Source organism: Pseudophryne corroboree, chromosome 1, assembly GCF_028390025.1.
Source record: "Pseudophryne corroboree isolate aPseCor3 chromosome 1, aPseCor3.hap2, whole genome shotgun sequence".
Lineage (NCBI taxonomy): Eukaryota > Metazoa > Chordata > Amphibia > Anura > Myobatrachidae > Pseudophryne > Pseudophryne corroboree.
In genome coordinates this window covers 997,585,154-997,605,976 of record NC_086444.1, presented here as the reverse complement: position 1 = coordinate 997,605,976, position 20,823 = coordinate 997,585,154, and the positions used below count along the sequence as shown (strand labels likewise).

Genomic DNA, 20,823 nt, shown 5'->3' with positions numbered 1-20,823 from the left:
GGGTAGTATGTGTGAGGGGCCACGCCTATTTTCCTAGGAAAGCGTGCAGATTGGGGGGGAGCTTAAAATATGGCCCGAGAATGATGAAAATATCCAAATGGCCTTTGGTAGAAAAAAGGTTCCCCACCGCTGTTTTATAGAATGCAGTTGATAAATGCTACTTCACAGCTGATTGGTTGATATCGGCAACTTCTCCACTGCTCCTCTCTATTCACTACTTGATACATCAACTCCTCAATGCGTGCGAGTGTATATTTGCCTAGTTGTGGGACCCTCATCAGATTGCCTGGTATTCCCTTCACCCCACTGTCCATCACTGCTAGGAAGAGCCATGCCTGCTGGGTGATGTGTTTTGTTCCACTTCATTAGCTATCTGTATTTGACAAACCCTGCTTATTGCTATAACATAACTTGATAAATGAGGCCTTAATGGACGAAGCACTGACATAAATAATGTTGACTGCTATATCAGTATCAATGTCAGGGAACTATAGCAATCATCCTAAAAGACATACCAGCAAGCACCGTGAGCAGTGCGCTACAGGTCATTGATCCATAGTCATTTCTAGCTGTGCAAGTGAACATCCCGGCATCTTCTGTGAAAGTCTCTGCAATTACCAGTGTACAGATCTCCTCTGGAAGAAAACAGATGTTATTACCTTACCATCATTATACTGTATGATTTTATCTGTACAATTTCATAAGTAAACATTTTAGGCAATAATTATACAATATTGAAGTGGGTTGCGGTTAACATGCCGGCTGTCAGGATCCCGGCGTTCAGGATACTGGCGCTGATATCCCGACAGCCGACAATACCGCCAGCTGGAATACTGGTGCAACAGGGCTATTCCCATTTGTGGGTGTCTACTTGTGAGCGGCGCGAGCCCGCAAGGGGATATTTAGCGATCGCACCGCTGCCACCATTCTGGCAGATGGGATGCCGCTGTCAGGATATTGACAGCTGGCATCCTATCCGTCAGCAAATCGTATGTATTACATTAAAGTGGCTGCATCCTCTGCTGCTAGGTTACAGGTCTTCTTTCACAGGCATGCAGTCACTATGGGACCAACCCCAGGAAGTCTTACTTCCTGCACCCATGCTGCTACTCAGAATTACGATAATCTTTGTACACCCATGGGAATTGCAAAGCTGATGAGGGTGTCGCCATACAAATCCAGGCGGCTGCGGCATTTGCATATTTTCGCACAGTCACTGCGTACACCACACAGTAAAGCTGCTTATACACATTATGCTGAAGTGGAGCTTGTCCTCCTCATTCCTATTCCTCTGCATTTCTCCTCCTCATTACCCCCCCGCTCCCCCTAATCGCTGTGCATCATCAACATCATTCCTCCTCATCATCATTCATCCATCCGCATTCCATTGGTTCACAGGGGTGTGGGCTTACAGAAGATGATAGAGTGATGTCTCCCATGCTTCAGCAGCCAGCAGGTCAGTAATACACACAGCGCGGCTGCTGATGCCTGGTGGGGCAGCCAGCACACATATTACATACAACATCACATGTATGTTTATATGTGCTGACCAGCTGCCTTCTGCAATGTGTGGTCGGGTCTGCAGCACAGGGGCAGCAGCCACCACTGGGTGCCATTCAAATCTCAATGTTCATTTAAATGTCCGAAAATACTGTGAAAATCTACAGACAGATGGCAGCACTGACTTGTAATGGTCGCTGCGGGTTTGAAAGATGCGTTGAAACGGCACAGCAGCAGCAACTCGCACTCCTCGCACCTAATTGGATTGACCCATAATATGAAAAAAAATGCTACACGCTAGAGGAATATTATTATGTTATAAATGTATTGATAAATATAGTGCTGTACAAAGATTACATAACCAATCACATCAGCCCTGCCCCATTTCATCTTCACATGGAGACACGAACTAGGGGAATTTGGAGCATCTTGAAATAAACCAATGCAAGTAAACACAGAGGGAGAAAATATAAGCAATACACAGACAGGGCCCTGGTCAGAAATTAACACATGACCCCAGTTCTGTAAGACAGCAATGCTATCCACTACATGTAAATTGATTCACTCATTGGCCCCCATTTGTCAACAAGTTTCCTTGATGGAAACTCGTTTTAGGTGGTAAATGGGACCAATTTCTATTTAACAAGGCTAATAGCGCTATTAGCCTTTCATTTTCCCTATACTGCTGGACACTAAAGTGTATTTAACAATGAGCGCTATGGGGTATATGCAATTAGCGGCGAATCGCGGCAAATTATCGGCCGTTTTTCAACTCGACACAATTCGACAGGCTAATTTCGGCAAGTGGGTGCCGAAATTGACCATATGCAATAAAAAACGGATTCTACAGTCCCGCGGCCGAAAAACGGCCGATTTGACGGATTTTGATCCGGTTTTTTAAAAACGGGAAAAAACGGGAAAAGCCCGAAAAAAAATGGCGTGGGGTCCCCCCTCCAAAGCATAACCAGCCTCGGGCTCTTCGAGCTGGTCCTGGTTCTAAAAATCCGGGGGAAAAATTGACAGGGGATCCCCCGTATTTTTTAAACCAGCACCGGGCTCTGCACCTGGTGCTGGTGCAAAAAATACGGGGGACAAAAAGAGTAGGGGTCCCCCGTATTTTATACACCAGCATCGGGCTCCACTAGCTGGACAGATAATGCCACAGCCGGGGGTCACTTTTATACAGTGCCCTGCGGCCGTGGCATTAAATATCCAACTAGTCACCCCTGGCGGGGGTACCCTGGGGGGGGAACCCCTTCAATCAAGGGCCCCAGCCACCCAAGGGCCAGGGGTGAAGCCCGAGGCTGTCCCCCCCATCCAAGGGCTGCGGATGGGAGGCTGATAGCCTTGAGAAATGTGAAAGAATATTGTTTTTTCCAGTAGTACTACAAGTCCCAGCAAGCCTCCCCCGCAAGCTGGTACTTGGAGAACCACAAGTACCAGCATGCGGGAGAAAAACGGGCCCGCTGGTACCTGTAGTTCTACTGGAAAAAAAATACCCAAATAAAAACAGGAGACACACACTTTGATAGTAAAACTTTATTACACAACTGTCGACACACACATACTTACCTATGTTGACCTGCCGACTGCCACAGTCTCCAACGATCCGGGGTACCTGTGAAAAAAATTAGACTCACCTGATCCAGTGTCCGGGAGATAATCCACGTACTTGGTAAAAAAAGAAAACGCATACCCGACCATGCCGGACTGAAAGGGGTCCCATGTTGACACATGGGACTCCTTTCCCCGAATGTGCCGGGACCCCACGTGACTCCTGTCACTGAGGTCCCTTCAGCCAATCAGGAAGCGCTACTTCCGTGGCGCTCACCTGATTGGCTGTATGCGCGTGTGACCTCACACAGCGCATCGCACAGCTCCCTCCATTACTTTCAATGGTGGGAACTTTGCCGTCAGCGGTGGGGTTACCCGCGGTCAGCCGCTGACCGCGGGTGACCTCACCGCTGACGCAAAGTTCCCACCATTGAGTATAATGGAGAGGCTTTGCGAGGCGCTGTCTGACAGCTCAGACGTCCAGCCAATCAGCAGAGTGCCAGGACGTTGCGCTCGCTGATTGGCTGAAGGTACCTCGGTGACAGCAGTCACGTGGTGTCCCGGCATTCGGGGAAAGGGGTCTGATGTGTAAACATGGGACCCCTTTCAGTCCGTGGTTCGGGTAAATGCGGTTTGTTTTTTTGCCAAGTATGTGGATTTATATATGGACACTGGATTGAGGTGAATATAATTTTATTCACAGGTACCCCGGATCGTCGGATCAGGAGACGTGGCAGTCGGCGTGTCAACATAGGTAAGTATGTGTGTGTCGGCAGGTGTGTAATAAAGTTTTACTCTCAAGGTGTGTGTCTCCTGTTTTTATTTGGGTATTTTTTTTCCAGTAGTACTACAGGTACCAGCGGGCCCGTTTTTCTCCCGCATGCTGGTACTTGTGGTTCTCCAAGTACCAGCTTGCGGGGGAGGCTTGCTGGGACTTGTGGTACTACAGGAAAAAACAATATTCTTTACATTTTCTCAAGGCTATCAGCCTCCCATCCGCAGCCCTTGGATGGGGGGGACAGCCTCGGGCTTCACCCCTGGCCCTTGGGTGGCTGGGGTGGGGGGGGTCCCTTGATTGAAGGGGTCCCCACTCCCCCAGGGTACCCCGGCCAGGGGTGACTAGTTGGATATTTAATGCCACGGCCGCAGGGCGCTGTATAAAAGTGACCCCCGGCTGTGGCATTATCTGTCCAGCTAGTGAAGCCCGATGCTGGTGTATAAAATACGGGGGACCCCTACTCTTTTTGTCCCCCGTATTTTTTGCACCAGCACCAGGCGCAGAGCCCGGTGCTGGTTTTAAAAATACGGGGGATCCCCTGTCATTTCCCCCCCCGGATTTTTAGAACCAGGACTGGCTCGAAGAGCCCGAGGCTGGTTATGCTTTGGAGGGGGGACCCCACGCCATTTTTTACCGGGATTTTACCATTCCATCTAAAAAAAAATATATATATTATTTTTAAAAATATATAAAAAATACTTGTGCCTCCAAAAAAGACAAACCAAGTACCTAATCCCTTCTAATATAAATAGATATGCTATTACCAATAAAAAAAACACCCAAAAAAACATGTTTTAATTTTTTTTTATTAGTTTCACCCACCAAAGTGTGGCGGATTGAAAATGACGAATTTACTGTCTAAAAGCACTGTTGTTGAATTTCCAAACTTCAATTGAATATACTTTGGTCGAATTGCAGCACTTGTATCATTGCAGAAAAGTCGAATTTGACAAGTCGAATTTCAAAAAGTCGAATTTTGAAAGTCCGTTTTTTTGACGGAAAGTACTGAATCGCATTGACGATTTTTTTTTTTGCCGAAAAAGTCCAGTTTTTCGCCAATTTCGGGAATTCGACCGCAATTGCATATACCCCTATATCTGAAATAGCACACGCTTACCTAAAATGGTTTCATATGCTCCGGGCAGCCGTTATGGACACCGCTGCAGCGGTGTCCGTACTGCGCGACGGCTCCCCCCTCCCACAGTAATCCCAGCATGCATCACAGCAGCAGGGTTGCTATAGTGACAGGACTCCACTGCAACCAACCTGGTCAGCGTGAACACCAAAATGGCCGCCGCGTCCAGAAAATCACTATTGCGCATGTGCCGGGAGTATGCATACAATGGTGCATGCGCAGTAGTTAGGGATGCCGGAGAAAAAGAGCAATCGTCAGCACTGTTTGGCCTTGACAAACAGCGCTGACGAGTGTTTTTACGTTACCGCTCGCCAGCGACAGCTTCAATGCTGAATAAGAGTAAAAAAGTGTGGCGAGCGGTAACGTTAATTAGCATTAGAAAAACTTTTCATTGATAAATGGGGGCCATTGTAAGCTTGAAATTAAGATTTCTTTTAATGTTCACTTTCCTTCTTCAATCCCATGTGCTATTTATTATTCTATCTATGAGAATAACAAGTAGAGATAGTTGGTTTAAGTACCATTTTTTTTAGGAAAATTTAGCAAAATAATAATTACTAAAATAATGTGATAAAAAAGAGTTTTCCCATTATTTCAGTATGGAGGGGGCTGCAATAACAGCACTATCTGGAGATGGCGTTGAGCACCATTCCCGACTCTTGCTCTGCTCTGACAGGCAGAGCAGAGCTGGGAGGTGACCCGTCATCAGTTGATCACTGTAAAAAAAATGGTTAAAAACAAACAATTACTTACACCCAGGGGTCCAGTGATCGATGCACTCGCTTCTCCGGCCAGCAGGTCACTGGGCTCGCTCCTGCTCTGTGACCCCGGTCAGCTGTGCTGTACACAGGCATCTCAATGGACAGCGTAGAGCTGCTGACCGGGATCACAGACCAGGAGCATGATGACCAAATGACTGGAGGAGAGAGCTCACTGTTACTGGTCAGGTAAGTTTAGCGACGGGGCAAGTGAGGGTGGGTTAGTGCTAGCAGGCAGTGGCGCATGTGTTTGGTCAATCTTACTACAACAGAATAGCCGGTGCACTTTTTATAATGGTACTCAACTTTACTTTCACTTATTGTGGCATCACAATCATGTGGTCCGTACAAACCATAAAATAGTGTATATGCAGTTCACGTAAAATGACATACAAAAAACCTCTGTTACGATTTACCTATAAAATACACAGCAGCTTTATAGTACATTTCAACTTTAAACAGCTGTATTTTCCATTAATAACTCCCCCTTCCTTATTTAGATTTTGCTGACAAATTTAAATTTTGTCTGGCTCCAAATTTACTTTCCTGGCACACAAATTGAGATTTAAAACAGTCCTATAAATAATTTGACTTACACTATATGCTCATTTCCTTCTTAGTACACTACATACAAATTGATGCTGCCTTACATTTTCCGCTGTTTATTATTCTGTTCGAGACAAATTTGTGCTTTGGGGGAAGGAAAACAGACTATATAACTTCTGTATTGTAGGGGCAATATTGATGGATCTTCATTATATGCTCAGAATTTGATGCTGATATACTTAAAGGCTGCTGCATGGCTGATTAACAAAGAAACTCTGGATTGTGTTTTTATTACATTTTCTAAATAAATTTATACAACGAAATTGAGAAAAAAGTTTTAGCTTTTAGGTGATTAGTGTTTTAGTCTCGCTCTACACTGAGAACTGTTTTAACACAAATGTAGTTAGGCCATGAAATATTTCTCGCTAACTGTGCTGAGTTCCAAGTAATGAAAGTGTTACAGTAGTGTTAAGGTCTTATATGAAGATCCCTTACTGCTGACTCAACAACTCTAGCTCACAAATGAGTAATCCTTGTGAAACATAACTGGATAATTCTGTAAAGCACAGTATTCTCACCCCCCATCAACAGCAGACAAGAATTTATTGGAATACCTCTGAAAAAAAAAACAACACATGACAAAAGGGCCCATTTATCATTGAATATTTGTGGCTTAATCCCCGAAAACTCTTATTTTCAGGGATTAACAACAAATATTTAGCATCCCTGAATGTATCACAGAGGGACCGCAGCAAATATCTTCGATACCTGCTGCTATCCCTCTTTTCCCGCTGGCAGCCGCAGCCCCAGTAGGTTTCTATGGGGGAATTGGGGAAATGAAACGTTAAAAATGTCAGTTTCCCTGACTCGGCCGTCAGGGGATCAGGACATTGCAGCAATTTATTGCAATAATTATCCCACCATTTTCCACAGACAGAAATACTGAAAACATGACCTGTTGGTAAAACTTGAGGGTTGAGGCTGAGAAGCACTGTTATGACTTCTTACCTACAATGGCATATATATAATTTGATACCTCTGGCATGTGGACTGGTTGTTGTTAGGGTGCACACTAACTACCTATAACATTGGAAGATTGGGAGTTGTAATAAACTGCCCTAAGAAAGCAGATTGTGATTGATTCCCTAACCACCGCCAATAGTTAAAAATCGTTCAAATCTGTCTGAATACCTGTTAATGGTAACTGTTTCCTTTATATGATCTTTGAACCAACGACCCCATGAGATGACCACACGCATACAGTATTTATATACATATGTCAACTGCATATCTGAAATCTTCTATCTGCTTGACCGACAGTTACCTCCACTCAGACCACAGATGTTCTTCCAAAGAATACCAGTCACATGATCAAAAAAGGTTGGGACTCATTCTCACTCCTAGGGTTGAGGGTGCTGGGGGAACTAATAGGACTGTTTTAAATAAGCAACAAGGTAGTTTGAGGGTAATGGCAAGAAAATGTAATGCAGGGAAATTCATTATTACCCTGTCAGAAACTCACCTATCATACAGTAACACTATGTGTGACCAAATTAGACAGATCCAGTATTTTGACTGGTTGGACAAATCACAGGATCCCCATTAATTCAAACAGGCAAAAACCTTACCCACTATATGATCACAGCTGTCATCCAACCTAATTTTCTGCTATTTCCAATCAACATTTAGTCGATCCCTAACAATAAATGAACGGGTTCAGTATGATATGCCGGCTCACGGGATGCCGGCTGTCAGGATTCCAACAGCGGCATCCCGCCAGCCATAATCTTGGCAGTGAGCGCAGTGAGTCCCACTGTATGCTCACTGTGCTCAGCATGCTTCGGGACCAGCTTCTATTCTCCCTCAGAGTGTGACTTGGACACACCACCCGAGTGGGAATACCAGGGAGGGCGGTCGGTATTCTGACCACTGGAATTTTACCAGCTGTCGGGATACTGTATATTAACTACATCCCATACGAACAGCCAACTTTACCTGAGTTACATCAGAATGAGGTGATGGAACTTGTATAGGTATGGGTAATTGTAGACATCAGTATATATTATTAGTTATATACAAATTAAACAAAATGACATTAAAATGATATATAAATTATTATTTTTTTTAAACAAGCTTCAGTTGCCATTGGCCCACTGTTATATCCATTTTGCCCCAAAACTAGAGTGACCATATTATCCCTTTTACCTGGGACGCTCATAGATTACACAGGTTCTGTGGCTGGCTGACTTCAAGCCTACATTTCAGCTGGTTTTAATCAGCCACAGAACCTGTGTAATCCATAAGAGTCCCAGGTAAAAGGGATAATATGGTCACTCTACCAAAACCATATTGATTAAAATGTACTGCAACACTATCAGATAAATGAGAAAATACAGATGCCCCATGAGCACTACTAGTGTGCTGCAATAGTTTACACAAACAGGGCCCAGTGGCAAACACAGGATTTCTAGAGAGGGGTTTCCAAATGCAATCCACTATCTCCCACTCTGCGGAACAGGGAATACACTTAATATTTAACACTATAGATGGTCTATAGTATAGGCTGTATCAAACATATTTAATATAAATAAGATAATGTAAGTGGTCAGGAAAAGGTTAAACATACCATAATAAATAAATACACAAACATAATAGAACCAGTGCTGCACTTTCTAACCACACATTCTCCCACCTCATTGTAAGGCTCCTGTCTCTTCTTCCTGCTAGCTACTCTCTGGTCCAGTGCACTGACTGAGGCCTCAGAAGCAGAAAAAGCTTCTACCCCAGGACATGTGCAGCAGTTTAAACTGCATGATGTGGTGGCAGCTCTAGTAATTGTATTATATACCATTGCAATTGTCATAATTTGACCCACTTGCCAAGAGGAGGGGGGTTTCCAAGCAACCAGAAACCCCCCCTGCGTTTGCCTATGGGGCCCAGTGTAAGTCAAAAACAATCTGTCTTCTCAGTCGATGAGTTGTGTGGCCATCACTCATTTAATCTATAAACCAGATGTGAGTGGTCAAAGTAAACAGGCCAAGCAGCAGGACTGGCCCGAGAGAGTGGTCCTCGCATTGACTGACTGGCCTGTCATAATAGGACAGCATCAGACACAAAGAAAAATCTCCATGGAAGTTAAAGCAACAAGAACATTTATAAAAACTACACCCCATCGAAAAAAAGTTTTGTAAATCCATAAATTATTATTGGACTTAGAATGGTGGATAAGCACAATATACATAATTTAAAAAAAACAACAGAGTTCTGTGAAACAAAAAAAAAACAACAAGTGTGCATATGAGTGCAATTATCTGCTTACATTGTAACAGTTGTCTAACAAACTTGGCCAGCAAATTGTTTCATCCCTGGAGCTTTGCATGGTTATAGTCAAATATACATTATTGCCTTTAATTTAAATGCCCAGAAACACTTTTCACTTTTGGTATTACTGTGAAAGGTTTACTGCAGTCACCAGACTGTTACATGAGCTCAGACGAACAAAAGAAACATTCTTATATATGGTTTAGACATTATAATAATTCACCCCCCCCCCCCCCCCTTTTATCTAATAAAACCACTGTTCCTTTTGCATTTCACTAAAAAGACAACATACAGCAGAAATTGGATAGGCCCCCGTTTGTAGACAGCTGAGTAATGGGTAGAAGCAACAGCTGGCCGTTGATTCATTTTTCAATCAGCGTTGAGTCAAAAGACGCACAAAAGAGAACAGACCAGGTAATTTGACAAACTGGGATGTTAGCCTCAAACAACTGGACTGTTTATTAACTCAAAAAACATTCAGTGATACGGACTGATTTCTGTCTAGACAGAAGGAGTGGAGAACACATTAGACAGAGAAGGCAGGAGTGACGAGAAAAGGCTGTGTAACTGGGATCCCCAGGCTGTGTGAGTGTGCAGGGCATGTAGGGACGGTACTCCGGACAGCACAGTAATCTGTGACTTGTTGTCTGCAGGCAAATCCTTCCCTAAGGCAATATTAACACCAGTTTACAAATGAGCTGGATAACTTTGCCATGGTGTTTTATTCTTTATTTATGACACATATAAGTTCTTGATAAGCTATGATTCAAATCATGCATAGAAGATTCATTCTAAACACCCCCTCTATATAAATGTATGTAACATAACTAGGGTTTAATTGAGCATTCATTACTGTTATAGAAGTAATGCCTATGTCTGTAGTCATGTTTGATATCTGGGAAAGCATGTGTTACATTATAGTAAAGTAAGAGAATGCAGAGTGTTCTGACAATATAAAACATCACAGAGAAGGTCAAACGATCTTAAAGAGATGTGTTCTGCAAACACGGTGTCTTTATTTCTGTCAGTCTTTTCATTACAATTACTAACACGACCAAACAGACACTTTTCTAAACTTAAGCATGGGTCAGATTTCTGTAAATTGTGTCACTGACCTAGGTTGGGGGTGTTGTGAACTCGGGGGTTCTCCCGATGGTAAGGGAGAGGAACCACAGTTGGGTCGGAACAGGGATGGCTTGATGTAGGTCTTCCTCATACAGGACTCTGACAGTAAAGCTTGGTGAAAATATTAAAGGACTTTATTGCAGGAAGAGAGCAACACAATGTCACATAACAGAGAAGGAGCGTATGGAGAAATGTCCAGGAAGTACTTGTGAGTGATGGTAAAAGATACTGGTGACTGAAGAACTTGAGTGCAGTGGTTAAAAGACACTAATGATTTGAAGAACTTGAGAGCGGTGATTAAGGCTCTGATGATTTGAAGAACTTGAGAGCGGTGGTTAAAGACACTGATGATTTGAATAACTTGAGAGCGGTGGTTAAAGACACTGATGATTTGAAGAACTTGAGAGTGGTGGTTAAAGACACTGATGATTTGAAGATCTTGAGAGCGGTGGTTAAGACACTGATGATTTGAAGAACTTGAGTGCGGTGGTTGAAGACACTGATGGTTTGAAGAACTTGTGAGCGGTGGTTAAAGACACTGAGGATTTGTATAACTGAGAGTGAGGGTTAAAGGCACTGAGGACTTCTATAACTTGAGAGCGAGGGTTAAAGGCACTGAGGACTTGTATAACTTGAGAGCGAAGTTTAACCTGCAGCCCACGCTGACTCCAAGAAGCACTGGTGACTAGAGCGCAGTGGAACCCAGCAGCGGCTGGGAACACTGGAAGCTGTGCAACAACTGACACCTGGGAGTGCCGGAGACACTGGGGTATGCTGCAAAGAGATCCGCCAAGGACAGAAGCACTGGCATCCACTTCAGGGGAAAAGACGATACTCAGGCGCCGAGGCGCTGCCCGGCGTCTGCCTTTGAATCTCCCGCCTCCGCTGGATTGGCGGAACAGTCTGATGACGTCACCTGCTCCCCGCCCACGTGATGCCGGGTGTCATGGCGGCGCCCCTGCCCCGGGGAACCACCGGGAGCCGAGCCAGCCAGGCGCCGGAGCCCGTGGACCACCAAAGGCGGAGACCGCAACACAGACCAGCAGGCACGCAGGGGTAAGCGCGGTGAACGCCGCCTATGGCGTGTGACAGTACCCCCTCCTCCAGGAGTGGCACCCGGACACTTTCCAGGTTTTGTTGGATGTCTGGAATGGAAAATCCGCACCAGTCGGGGAGCCATCACTTCAGTAGCCTTGACCCAGCTCCTCTACTCGGGGCCAAAACCTTTCCACTCCACCAAATACTGTAGATTCTTGTGAAGATAACGAGAGTCAAGAATAGCTTTGATTTCAAAGTCCGTTCCAGCTTCAGACTCTGCAGAGGTTGGCCTCGGGGACCTTAAATGGAACCGGTTTAAAATAAGAGGGCGAAGGAGAGAGACATGAAAGGAGTTTGGTATCCGGAGGTGGGAAGGCAATCCCAATTTGCAGACAACCGGGTTCAGGACTTGTAACACGGGGTAAGGACCAATAAACTTTGGGGCGAATTTCATAGTGGGCACCCTTAACCGGAGGTTGCGGGTGGAAAGCCATACCCTGTCACCAACCTTGTATTGGGGAGCTGCTCGTCGCTTCCTATCCGCAAAGAACTTATAGCGGCCGGAAACTCTCTTGAGATTAGCATGAACTCGACTCCAAATTTGGCTGAAGTGCCGAAGAGTAGAGGCTGCAGCAGGAACATCCTCCGGCGGACAAATGGGTAATTCAGGAACTTGAGGATGGAACCCATAATTAATGAAAAATGGGGACTCACCAGTCGAAGAGTGGTACAGATGATTATGGGCAAACTCAGCCCATGGCAACAGTTCCACCCAATCATCTTGCGAGGGAGAAAGATAAACACGGAGAAAAGTCTCTAAATCTTGATTGACGCGTTCAGTTTGCCCATTGGTTTGTGGATGGTAAGCGGATGAAAACTTGAGTTTTATTTGTAAGGCCGTACAGAGAGCTCTCCAGAATCTTGCAGTGAATTGTACCCCCCGGTCAGAGACAATTTCCTGAGGTAAGCCGTGCAGGCGGAAATGTTCTCGGATAAATAACAAAGCCAACTTGGGAGCTTATGGTAACCCAGTCAAAGGTACAAAATGTGCCATCTTAGAGAAACGGTCGATAATTACCCAGACAGTATTGTGACCCTTGGAGAGGGGCAATTCGGTGACAAAGTCCATAGAGATATGGGTCCAAGGCCTCTGAGGAATGGGCAGTGGATGCAACAACCCCGCAGGAGGCAAACAAGGAATTTTGTGCTGAGCACACTGAGGACATGAGTTGACATAATCTTGAATATCCTTCTTCATAGTGTCCCACCAGTAAGACCTTCGTAGAAACTCCCACATCTTTTTAACTCCAGGATGACCGGAAAACTTGGAAACATGAGCCCACTGCAACAACCTTGGTCGGAATTTAGCTGGCACAGACATTCTCCCAGGAGGAGGACCCAAAACGGTGGGAGCCGCTGACATAGAAACTGGACTGAGAATCAAAGCCTTCTCAACGGAATTCTGCTCATCCGAAGCTGTTAAGGAACGGGATAAAGCATCAGCCTTGGTGTTAAAAGTCCCAGCCCGGTACTTAATAACAAACGAAAACCGGGTAAAGAAGAGCGCCCATCTAGCTTGACGAGGATTCAAGCACTGGGCCGTCTTGAGGTACAGCAAATTCTTATGATCAGTGAAAATTGTAATTAGGTGTTTAGCACCTTCCAAAAGATATCTCCATTCCTCCAAGGCAGATTTTATTGCCAAAAGCTCTTTGTCTCCAATGGTGTAATTCTGTTCCGCAGGAGAGAATTTGCGAGAATGGAAACCACATGGATGTAACTTCCCATCTGGAGCGTACTGCGAAAGCACGGCACCTATGCCTACCGAGGAAGCATCAGCCTCCAAGAAGAATGGTTTTGAAAAATTTGGTTGTTGAAGTACTGGAGCGGACATAAAGGCTGCCTTTAACTGAGCGAACGCTGCTACAGCTTCGGAGGACCAATGACTTGGGTCAGAACCCTTCTTGGTTAGGGCAGTAATAGGTGCCACGATGGTAGAGAATCCCTTCATGAATTTCCGGTAGTAATTTGCAAAGCCCAGAAATCGTTGTACCGCTTTCAAGGAAAGAGGCTGAGTACAGTCCCTGATGGCAGTGAGTTTCTCTGGATCCATACGAGGCTCCGTGCCCGAAATGATGTAACCAAGAAATGGAATAGAAGGAACCTCAAAAGTACATTTGGAAATCTTGCCATAAAGATGATTCTCTCGCAATCGAAGAAGTACCTCTTTGACCTGTACTCTGTGCTCTGTGAGATTTGTAGAAAATATCAGAATGTCATCCAAATATACCACTACACTTAGGTATAGCATATCCCGAAAGACTTCGTTAATGAATCCCTGGAAGACGGCAAGGGCGTTGCTGAGGCCAAACGGCATTACCAGATACTCGTAATGCCCATCCCTGGTATTGAAGGCCGTCTTCCATTCGTCCCCCTGTCGGATACGTATCAACTTATAAGCTCCCCTTAAATCAAGCTTGGTGAAAACTCGGGCTCCGCAAACTCTATCAAAAAGCTCCGTAATGAGCGGCAAAGGATACTTATTTTTAATGGTGACATCATTTAGACCACGATAGTCAATACATGGTCTCAGCCCTCCGTCCTTCTTCTTCACAAAAAAGAAACCCGCCCCCGCCGGAGAAGTAGAAGGGCGGATGAATCCTTTCTGTACATTAGACTTGATATAGTCCGACATAGCTTGGGTCTCTGGCAATGATAAGGGATAAGTGCGACCCCGAGGTGGCTTTTTCCCCGGAATGAGCTCAATGGGGCAGTCCCAGGGTCTATGCGGTGGTAGCTGATCGGCCGCGTGCTCCGAGAACACGTCAGAAAACTCCCGATAGGCCTCGGAATGAGCCCTTCATCTGACTTGGAAGATACACGGAGCGGATAGACTGGGGTGAGACAATTTGAATGACAAAAAGAACTCCAAGATGTTATTTGTGTCGAACTCCAGTCGACGTGAGGGTTGTGAAGTTTAAGCCAAAGGAAGGCCTAGAACCAGATCCTGGGGCATCTCCCGAATCACTAGGAACTCTAGGTGTTCTTGATGCAGGGCTCCCACTTGCAGTTTCATTGGTACTGTACGACTTAAAATCAGACCGTTAGAAATTTGGGTTCCATTGATAGCAGTCAACGTAATAGGTCGTTCGACCGACCGTAGCTGACAACCCAGATCCTGGGCACAGGAAAGGGAAATAAAATTCCCTGCAGCCCCTGAGTCCAGCAGAGCCTTAACGGGTTTGGCTATTGACTCGGAGAACAGAGACACAGAGAGTAAACAGTCCACTGGCGGAGAAGGTTTAGAAGAAACTCCTAGCTCGACTCCTCCGGAACAAGCTAGGACTGCCCGTTTCCCGGGCGAGACTTGCAAAACTTGAGAAAGTGATCCGCGGCTCCACAGTAGAGGCAGAGTCTACCCTCACGACAACGCTGACGTTCTTCTGGGGACATCCGGGATCGATTAATCTGCATGGGTTCATCATGACTTGGAATAATCATTTGCTTAGACGGAAGAGGTCGGACCCTTGATCGATCTGACCGACTACATTCGCCACCTCGTTCCTGCATGCGAAGATCCACCTTTACACAGAGCGAGATCAACTGTTCTAAAGAATCCGGCAAGTCTCTAGTGACCAACTCGTCCTTTAGACGATCGGAGAGCCCGTTCCAAAAGGCAGCCCGAAGGGCATCATTATTCCAGCGCAGTTCTGAGGCTATGGTCTGAAAGTTAATCACATACTGTCCTACTGAACGAGAGCCTTGTCGGACACGAAGCAAGTCTGCAGAGGCAGTTGTCGTCCTGCCGGGCTCATCAAAGATCCTCCGGAATGACGTAATGAAATTGGTATAACTAGAAACCAATGGATCAGATCGCTCCCATAACGGAGACACCCAATCCAACGCTGAACCCTCGAGCAAAGAAATAATGTATGCCACCTTGGACCGATCAGTAGGGAAGTTATGTGAAAGCAGTTCAAAATGTACCTCGCACTGATTGAGAAAACCACGTCAATTCTTTGGATTCCCATTATAGCGAGAAGGAGTAGGGAGCTGAAGGCGTGACCTGGTTCCAGAGGAGGATGGAATATTACTAGAGACAACCACTGGAGCGGGTACTGGAGCTGGGACCGGTACTACTGAAGCCAGAGAAGTCTGAATTTGATCCAGCCGGCCAGATAATTCCTGGAGATAATGCATCACCTGGCCCTGTGCTGCTTCCTGACTTTGTACTCGAGAAATCAAGTCCTGGATGGTACTTGCCTCTGGGCTCCGATCCCCCGGGTCCATGAGGCCTGAGTATACTGTCACTGACCTAGGTTGGGGGTGTTGTGAACTCGGGGGTTCTCCCGATGGTAAGGGAGAGGAACCACAGTTGGGTCGGAACAGGGATGGCTTGATATAGGTCTTCCTCATACAGGACTCTGACAGTAAAGCTTGGTGAAAATATTAAAGGACTTTATTGCAGGAAGAGAGCAACACAATGTCACATAACAGAGAAGGAGCGTATGGAGAAATGTCCAGGAAGTACTTGTGAGTGATGGTAAAAGATACTGGTGACTGAAGAACTTGAGAGCAGTGGTTAAAAGACACTAATGATTTGAAGAACTTGAGAGCGGTGATTAAGGCTCTGATGATTTGAAGAACTTGAGAGCGGTGGTTAAAGACACTGATGATTTGAAGAACTTGAGAGCGGTGGTTAAAGACACTGATGATTTGAAGTACTTGAGAGCGGTGGTTAAAGACACTGATGATTTGAAAAACTTGAGAGCAGTGGTTAAGACACTGATGATTTGAAGAACTTGAGAGCGGTGGTTAAGACTGATGATTTGAAGAACTTGAGTGCGGTGGTTGAAGACACTGATGGTTTGAAGAACTTGTGAGCGGTGGTTAAAGACACTGAGGATTTGTATAACTGAGAGCGAGGGTTAAAGGCACTGAGGACTTGTATAACTTGAGAGCGAGGGTTAAAGGCACTGAGGACTTGTATAACTTGAGAGCGACGTTTAACCTGCAGCCCACGCTGACTCCAAGAAGCACTGGTGACTAGAGCGCAGTGGAACCCAGCAGCGGCTGGGAACGCTGGAAGCTGTGCAACAACTGACACCTGGGAGTGCCGGAGACACTGGGGTGTGCTGCAGAGAGATCCGCCGAGGACAGAAGCACTGGCATCCACTTCAGGGGAAAAGACGATACTCAGGCGCCGAGGCGCTGCCCGGCATCTGCCTTTGAATCTCCCGCCTCCGCTGGATTGGCGGAACAGTCTGATGACGTTACCTGCTCCCCGCCCACGTGATGCCGGGTGTCATGGCGGCGCCCCTGCCCCGGGGAACCGCCGGGAGCCGAGCCAGCCAGGCGCCGGAGCCCGTGGACCACCGAAGGCGGATACCGCAACAGAGACCAGCAGGCACGCAGGGGTAAGCGCGGTGAACGCCGCCTATGGCGTGTGACAAATTGTTTGTAAAATTGATCGTCATCTGTGAAAATAAACTCTCTTGTTCTTCGTAGTACATCAAAGTCTGTATATACTCCTAAAAGTGATCTTTGGAACTGGGCACAGAGATGCTGTAAGAGCCCCACCAAAGCAGTGTGTAACTTCTCAGATTTCAAAGGGGCAAGTGACATGAGCAGGGTAACTGGGAGATCGGGCATGGAAGGGGTATTGGAAATAAGGAAATACTGTAACTTCTCATTACCTTATGCTAATTGTAAATAATGAATGATAATGTACAGTATGTATTACACCACTAGCCTCAACTTAAATATATCAACCCACAGATATGTCCTCATACAATATTGTTGTAGTTGCACCAAGCATCCCCTCTCGGTGTGCCAGGTCACGTCTGACTCAGCTTGCGCAAAGCATCCTTTTCGTACCAAATGTGCGTCTTATTCGCAATGTGATATGACAAACTCACCACAAGACTGCACCGATTAATCTGATACTTGTATATCTGTGTGAGACTGGGTCTGTATCTGTATACGAAGTGCTACCATACAGAGGCTTTTTCTCGGGATCTGGTCTCTAGGTCGACAGTAACTAGGTCGACAATGTTTAGGTCAACCACTATTGGTCGACAGTAACTAGGTCGACAGGTTTTCAAGGTCGACAGGGTCTCTAGGGTGACATGAGTTTTTCACATTTTTATTCTTTTTTTGAACTTTTTCATACTTAACGATCCACGTGGACTACGATTGGGAATAGTAACCTTGCCCGAAGCATGGCGAGCAAAGCGAGCCATGCGAGGGGACACGGTGCACTAATTGGGGTTCCCGGTCACTGTACGGAGAAAATGACACCAAAAAAAATTTGACCTGTCAACCTAAACCATGTCGACCTAGAGACCCTGTCGACCTAGCATCCCTGTCGACCTAGTTACTGTCGACCCAAACATGGTCGACCTAGACACTGTCGACCTTATGAACCACACCCCTTTTTCTCATGCCAAGTTCAGTTGTGCTTCGTATACAGATATTCAAGTGTCGCATATCAAATTACTAAGACTAAAGGGCCCTACACACATGCCGATTTGTGTTAAAGATATGAACGATCTCGTTCATAAATGAACGAGAACTCGTTCATATCTTTCAGTGTGGAGGCTTCAGCGATGAACGATGCGCGGCCCCGCGCTCGTTCATCGCTGGTCCCCCGTCGGCTGTGCATGCAGGCCAATATTAACGATCTCGTCCATATTTGCCTGCACTTCAATGGAGCCGCGTGACGGGGGGAGTGAAGAAACTTCACTCCCCCCGTCACTGCCCCCCCGCCGCCGGGTCGCCCGTCGGCCGTATCCGCCGTCGGGCAGCTCGGCGGCGGATCGGCCAATGTGTAGGGCCTATAAGACACACAAAAATACACTACACCACTCAGCGCAGCTCACTTGCGCCAGGCATTTTGCACCTCATAGCTTATTAAGGCTATGTGTACAGTCAGATTTATCAGTTGAAATGGAACGGCACCTATAAATCCACTATACTCTTTTATATAGGAAGCTAATGTTTACTATTACAATTCCTTGCTTTTGTATTAGTAAACAGGGAAAATACATCTTTAAACTAGCTCAATTTTAAAGATCTTCGTGTTCCAGTTTACAATATTCTCTATCAGCTTATGATCCCCACTGAGGCAGATGCCATTTGCCAAGTGTGCTTCTGTTTTGTTTTCTTTGTACTTTGTGACCCACTTGGCGTGATTGTACACTGCATGGTCGTTTCACACAGAGGGCATGATTCAGAGGTGCAGGCAAGTCATACACAACTGCGGTTTCTCATGGAAAATATGCAAATGCTAGACTAAGCATTCCCATGATGCACTTATGTGCGACCGACTTCACAAACCCTGCAATGCCCGCTTTGCAAATCAGATCAATGTTGAAGTGAGTTGGCGGATTGATCTCTCCGACATCGACTCCTCGGGCAGCCCTTCCCTGGCACAGAGTCTCCCTTATAACTTTCTCAAGACATGGCCACGACGGCTATAGTGCTGTGAAATAGATCCCAACTGCAAGCTGATACATGCCCATGATACTCCCATAACACACCCATGGCACCTCCTCTTTTTGCAAAGACTTTAGACACCACCCAGTCTCCACCCTGAACCGTCCGTGGATCGCAGAAGCCACCTCACATAAGAGCGATGTTATCCAAATGTGTTTTTGTGTGCGCAGTAAGGGGGATATACGATTAGTCCCGGTAAAACATTGGGTGCGAAAAACGAACGTTTTTCACGATTTTTCCCAATGCTTCACCAATGTTTTTTTTACAGACTATCCTAATAGATTGCCTTAAAAAAATGCCCTTTCTCCCAAAAACACACAGGTTCACTGCAACATCCTCCAAGTACATAGACCCCATATTTACTAAAGTGCAGGTTTATAGAAGTGGATCAGATTCTAGCTATTATCTTCTAGATCACAGGTTCTCAAACTCGGTCCTCAGGACCCCACACAGTGCATGTTTTGCAGGTCTCCTCACAGAATCACAAGTGACATAATTAGCTTCACCTGCGGACCTTTTAAAATGTGTCAGTGAGTAATTAATACACCTGTGCACTTGCTGGGTTACCTGCAAAACATGCACTGTGTGGGGTCCTGAGGACCGAGTTTGAGAACCACTGTTCTAGATTCTAGAAGGTACTAGATCAGAGCTGGCCAAACCAATCCTCGAGATCTACCAACAGTTCACATTTTCCAGATCACCTAGCTGGTGCTCAGGTGTAGTCATTACTAATTAAGATGTGCTGCATTCATTCCTAACTGACAATTCTACAGATCTCCAGGAGGTCTGGAAATCATGAACTGTTGGTAGATCTCGAGGACCAGTTTGGCCAGCCCTGTACTAGATAAATAAGTAGAATCTGACTGGTTGCTACGGGCAACATCTCCACGTCTATAAACCTGCACTTCAGTAAATATAGCCCTAAATGCTTCTTATTACACTTGCAAACCTCCTAGACATAAAATGTAAATACTGACATTTTACAAAAGTTTACTCTTGTAATTCCTTACCAGGTTCAGACGCACATCGTGGTTCTGTTGGGAAGAAAAAGAAAAAGGCAGCTAAATAATGAGTCACTCAAATACATACATATTTTACAATGAACATTAACGTATCATTATTAGGTTCTCTTACTAATCATCGGTGTGCATAATTGCCTCTTGTAATGTAATGCTGATTTGCACAAAATGTATGTAAACACCCTCAATGAGATTAATCGGTTATAATGATGTCTGATAGGGCTGCTTAGTTTACAACTAGACAGACTGGTTCTTGAGTCATCTGGCAGGTTTACAAAGATCTGGAAACTGGACATACACTATACTCTCATAGGCATTTTTCCTGACACAGCTATCTGTATAGGCTGCTCAATCTGCCTGTCTATACCAAGAGGCCGACTCAGAGCTTCATGCAAGTCGGCTGTATTGAAGTATAAGCTGACATTTGACTATATGCTAAGCTGTACACATGTATATGATCGCACCGCCCATCTATATGCCCTTGCTCTTGAAACTAATGGAGGGAGCTGTGCGATGCGCTGTCTGAGCTCAGACGCGCATACAGCCAATAAG

At 45.6% G+C, this 20,823-nt stretch overlaps 1 protein-coding gene across 1 annotated transcript in view; it reads right to left on the bottom strand.

Annotated features, from left to right (window-relative positions):
• Positions 1-20,823, bottom strand: part of PALLD (palladin, cytoskeletal associated protein) — a 759,036-nt gene that overhangs the window by 341,194 nt on the left and 397,019 nt on the right. The window contains exons 8-9 of the mRNA XM_063920614.1: positions 20,263-20,286; positions 516-635 (exon numbers count right to left, since the gene is read on the bottom strand). Coding sequence (XP_063776684.1) covers positions 516-635; positions 20,263-20,286 — 144 coding nt within the window. The remainder of the gene's footprint in view (positions 1-515; positions 636-20,262; positions 20,287-20,823) is intronic.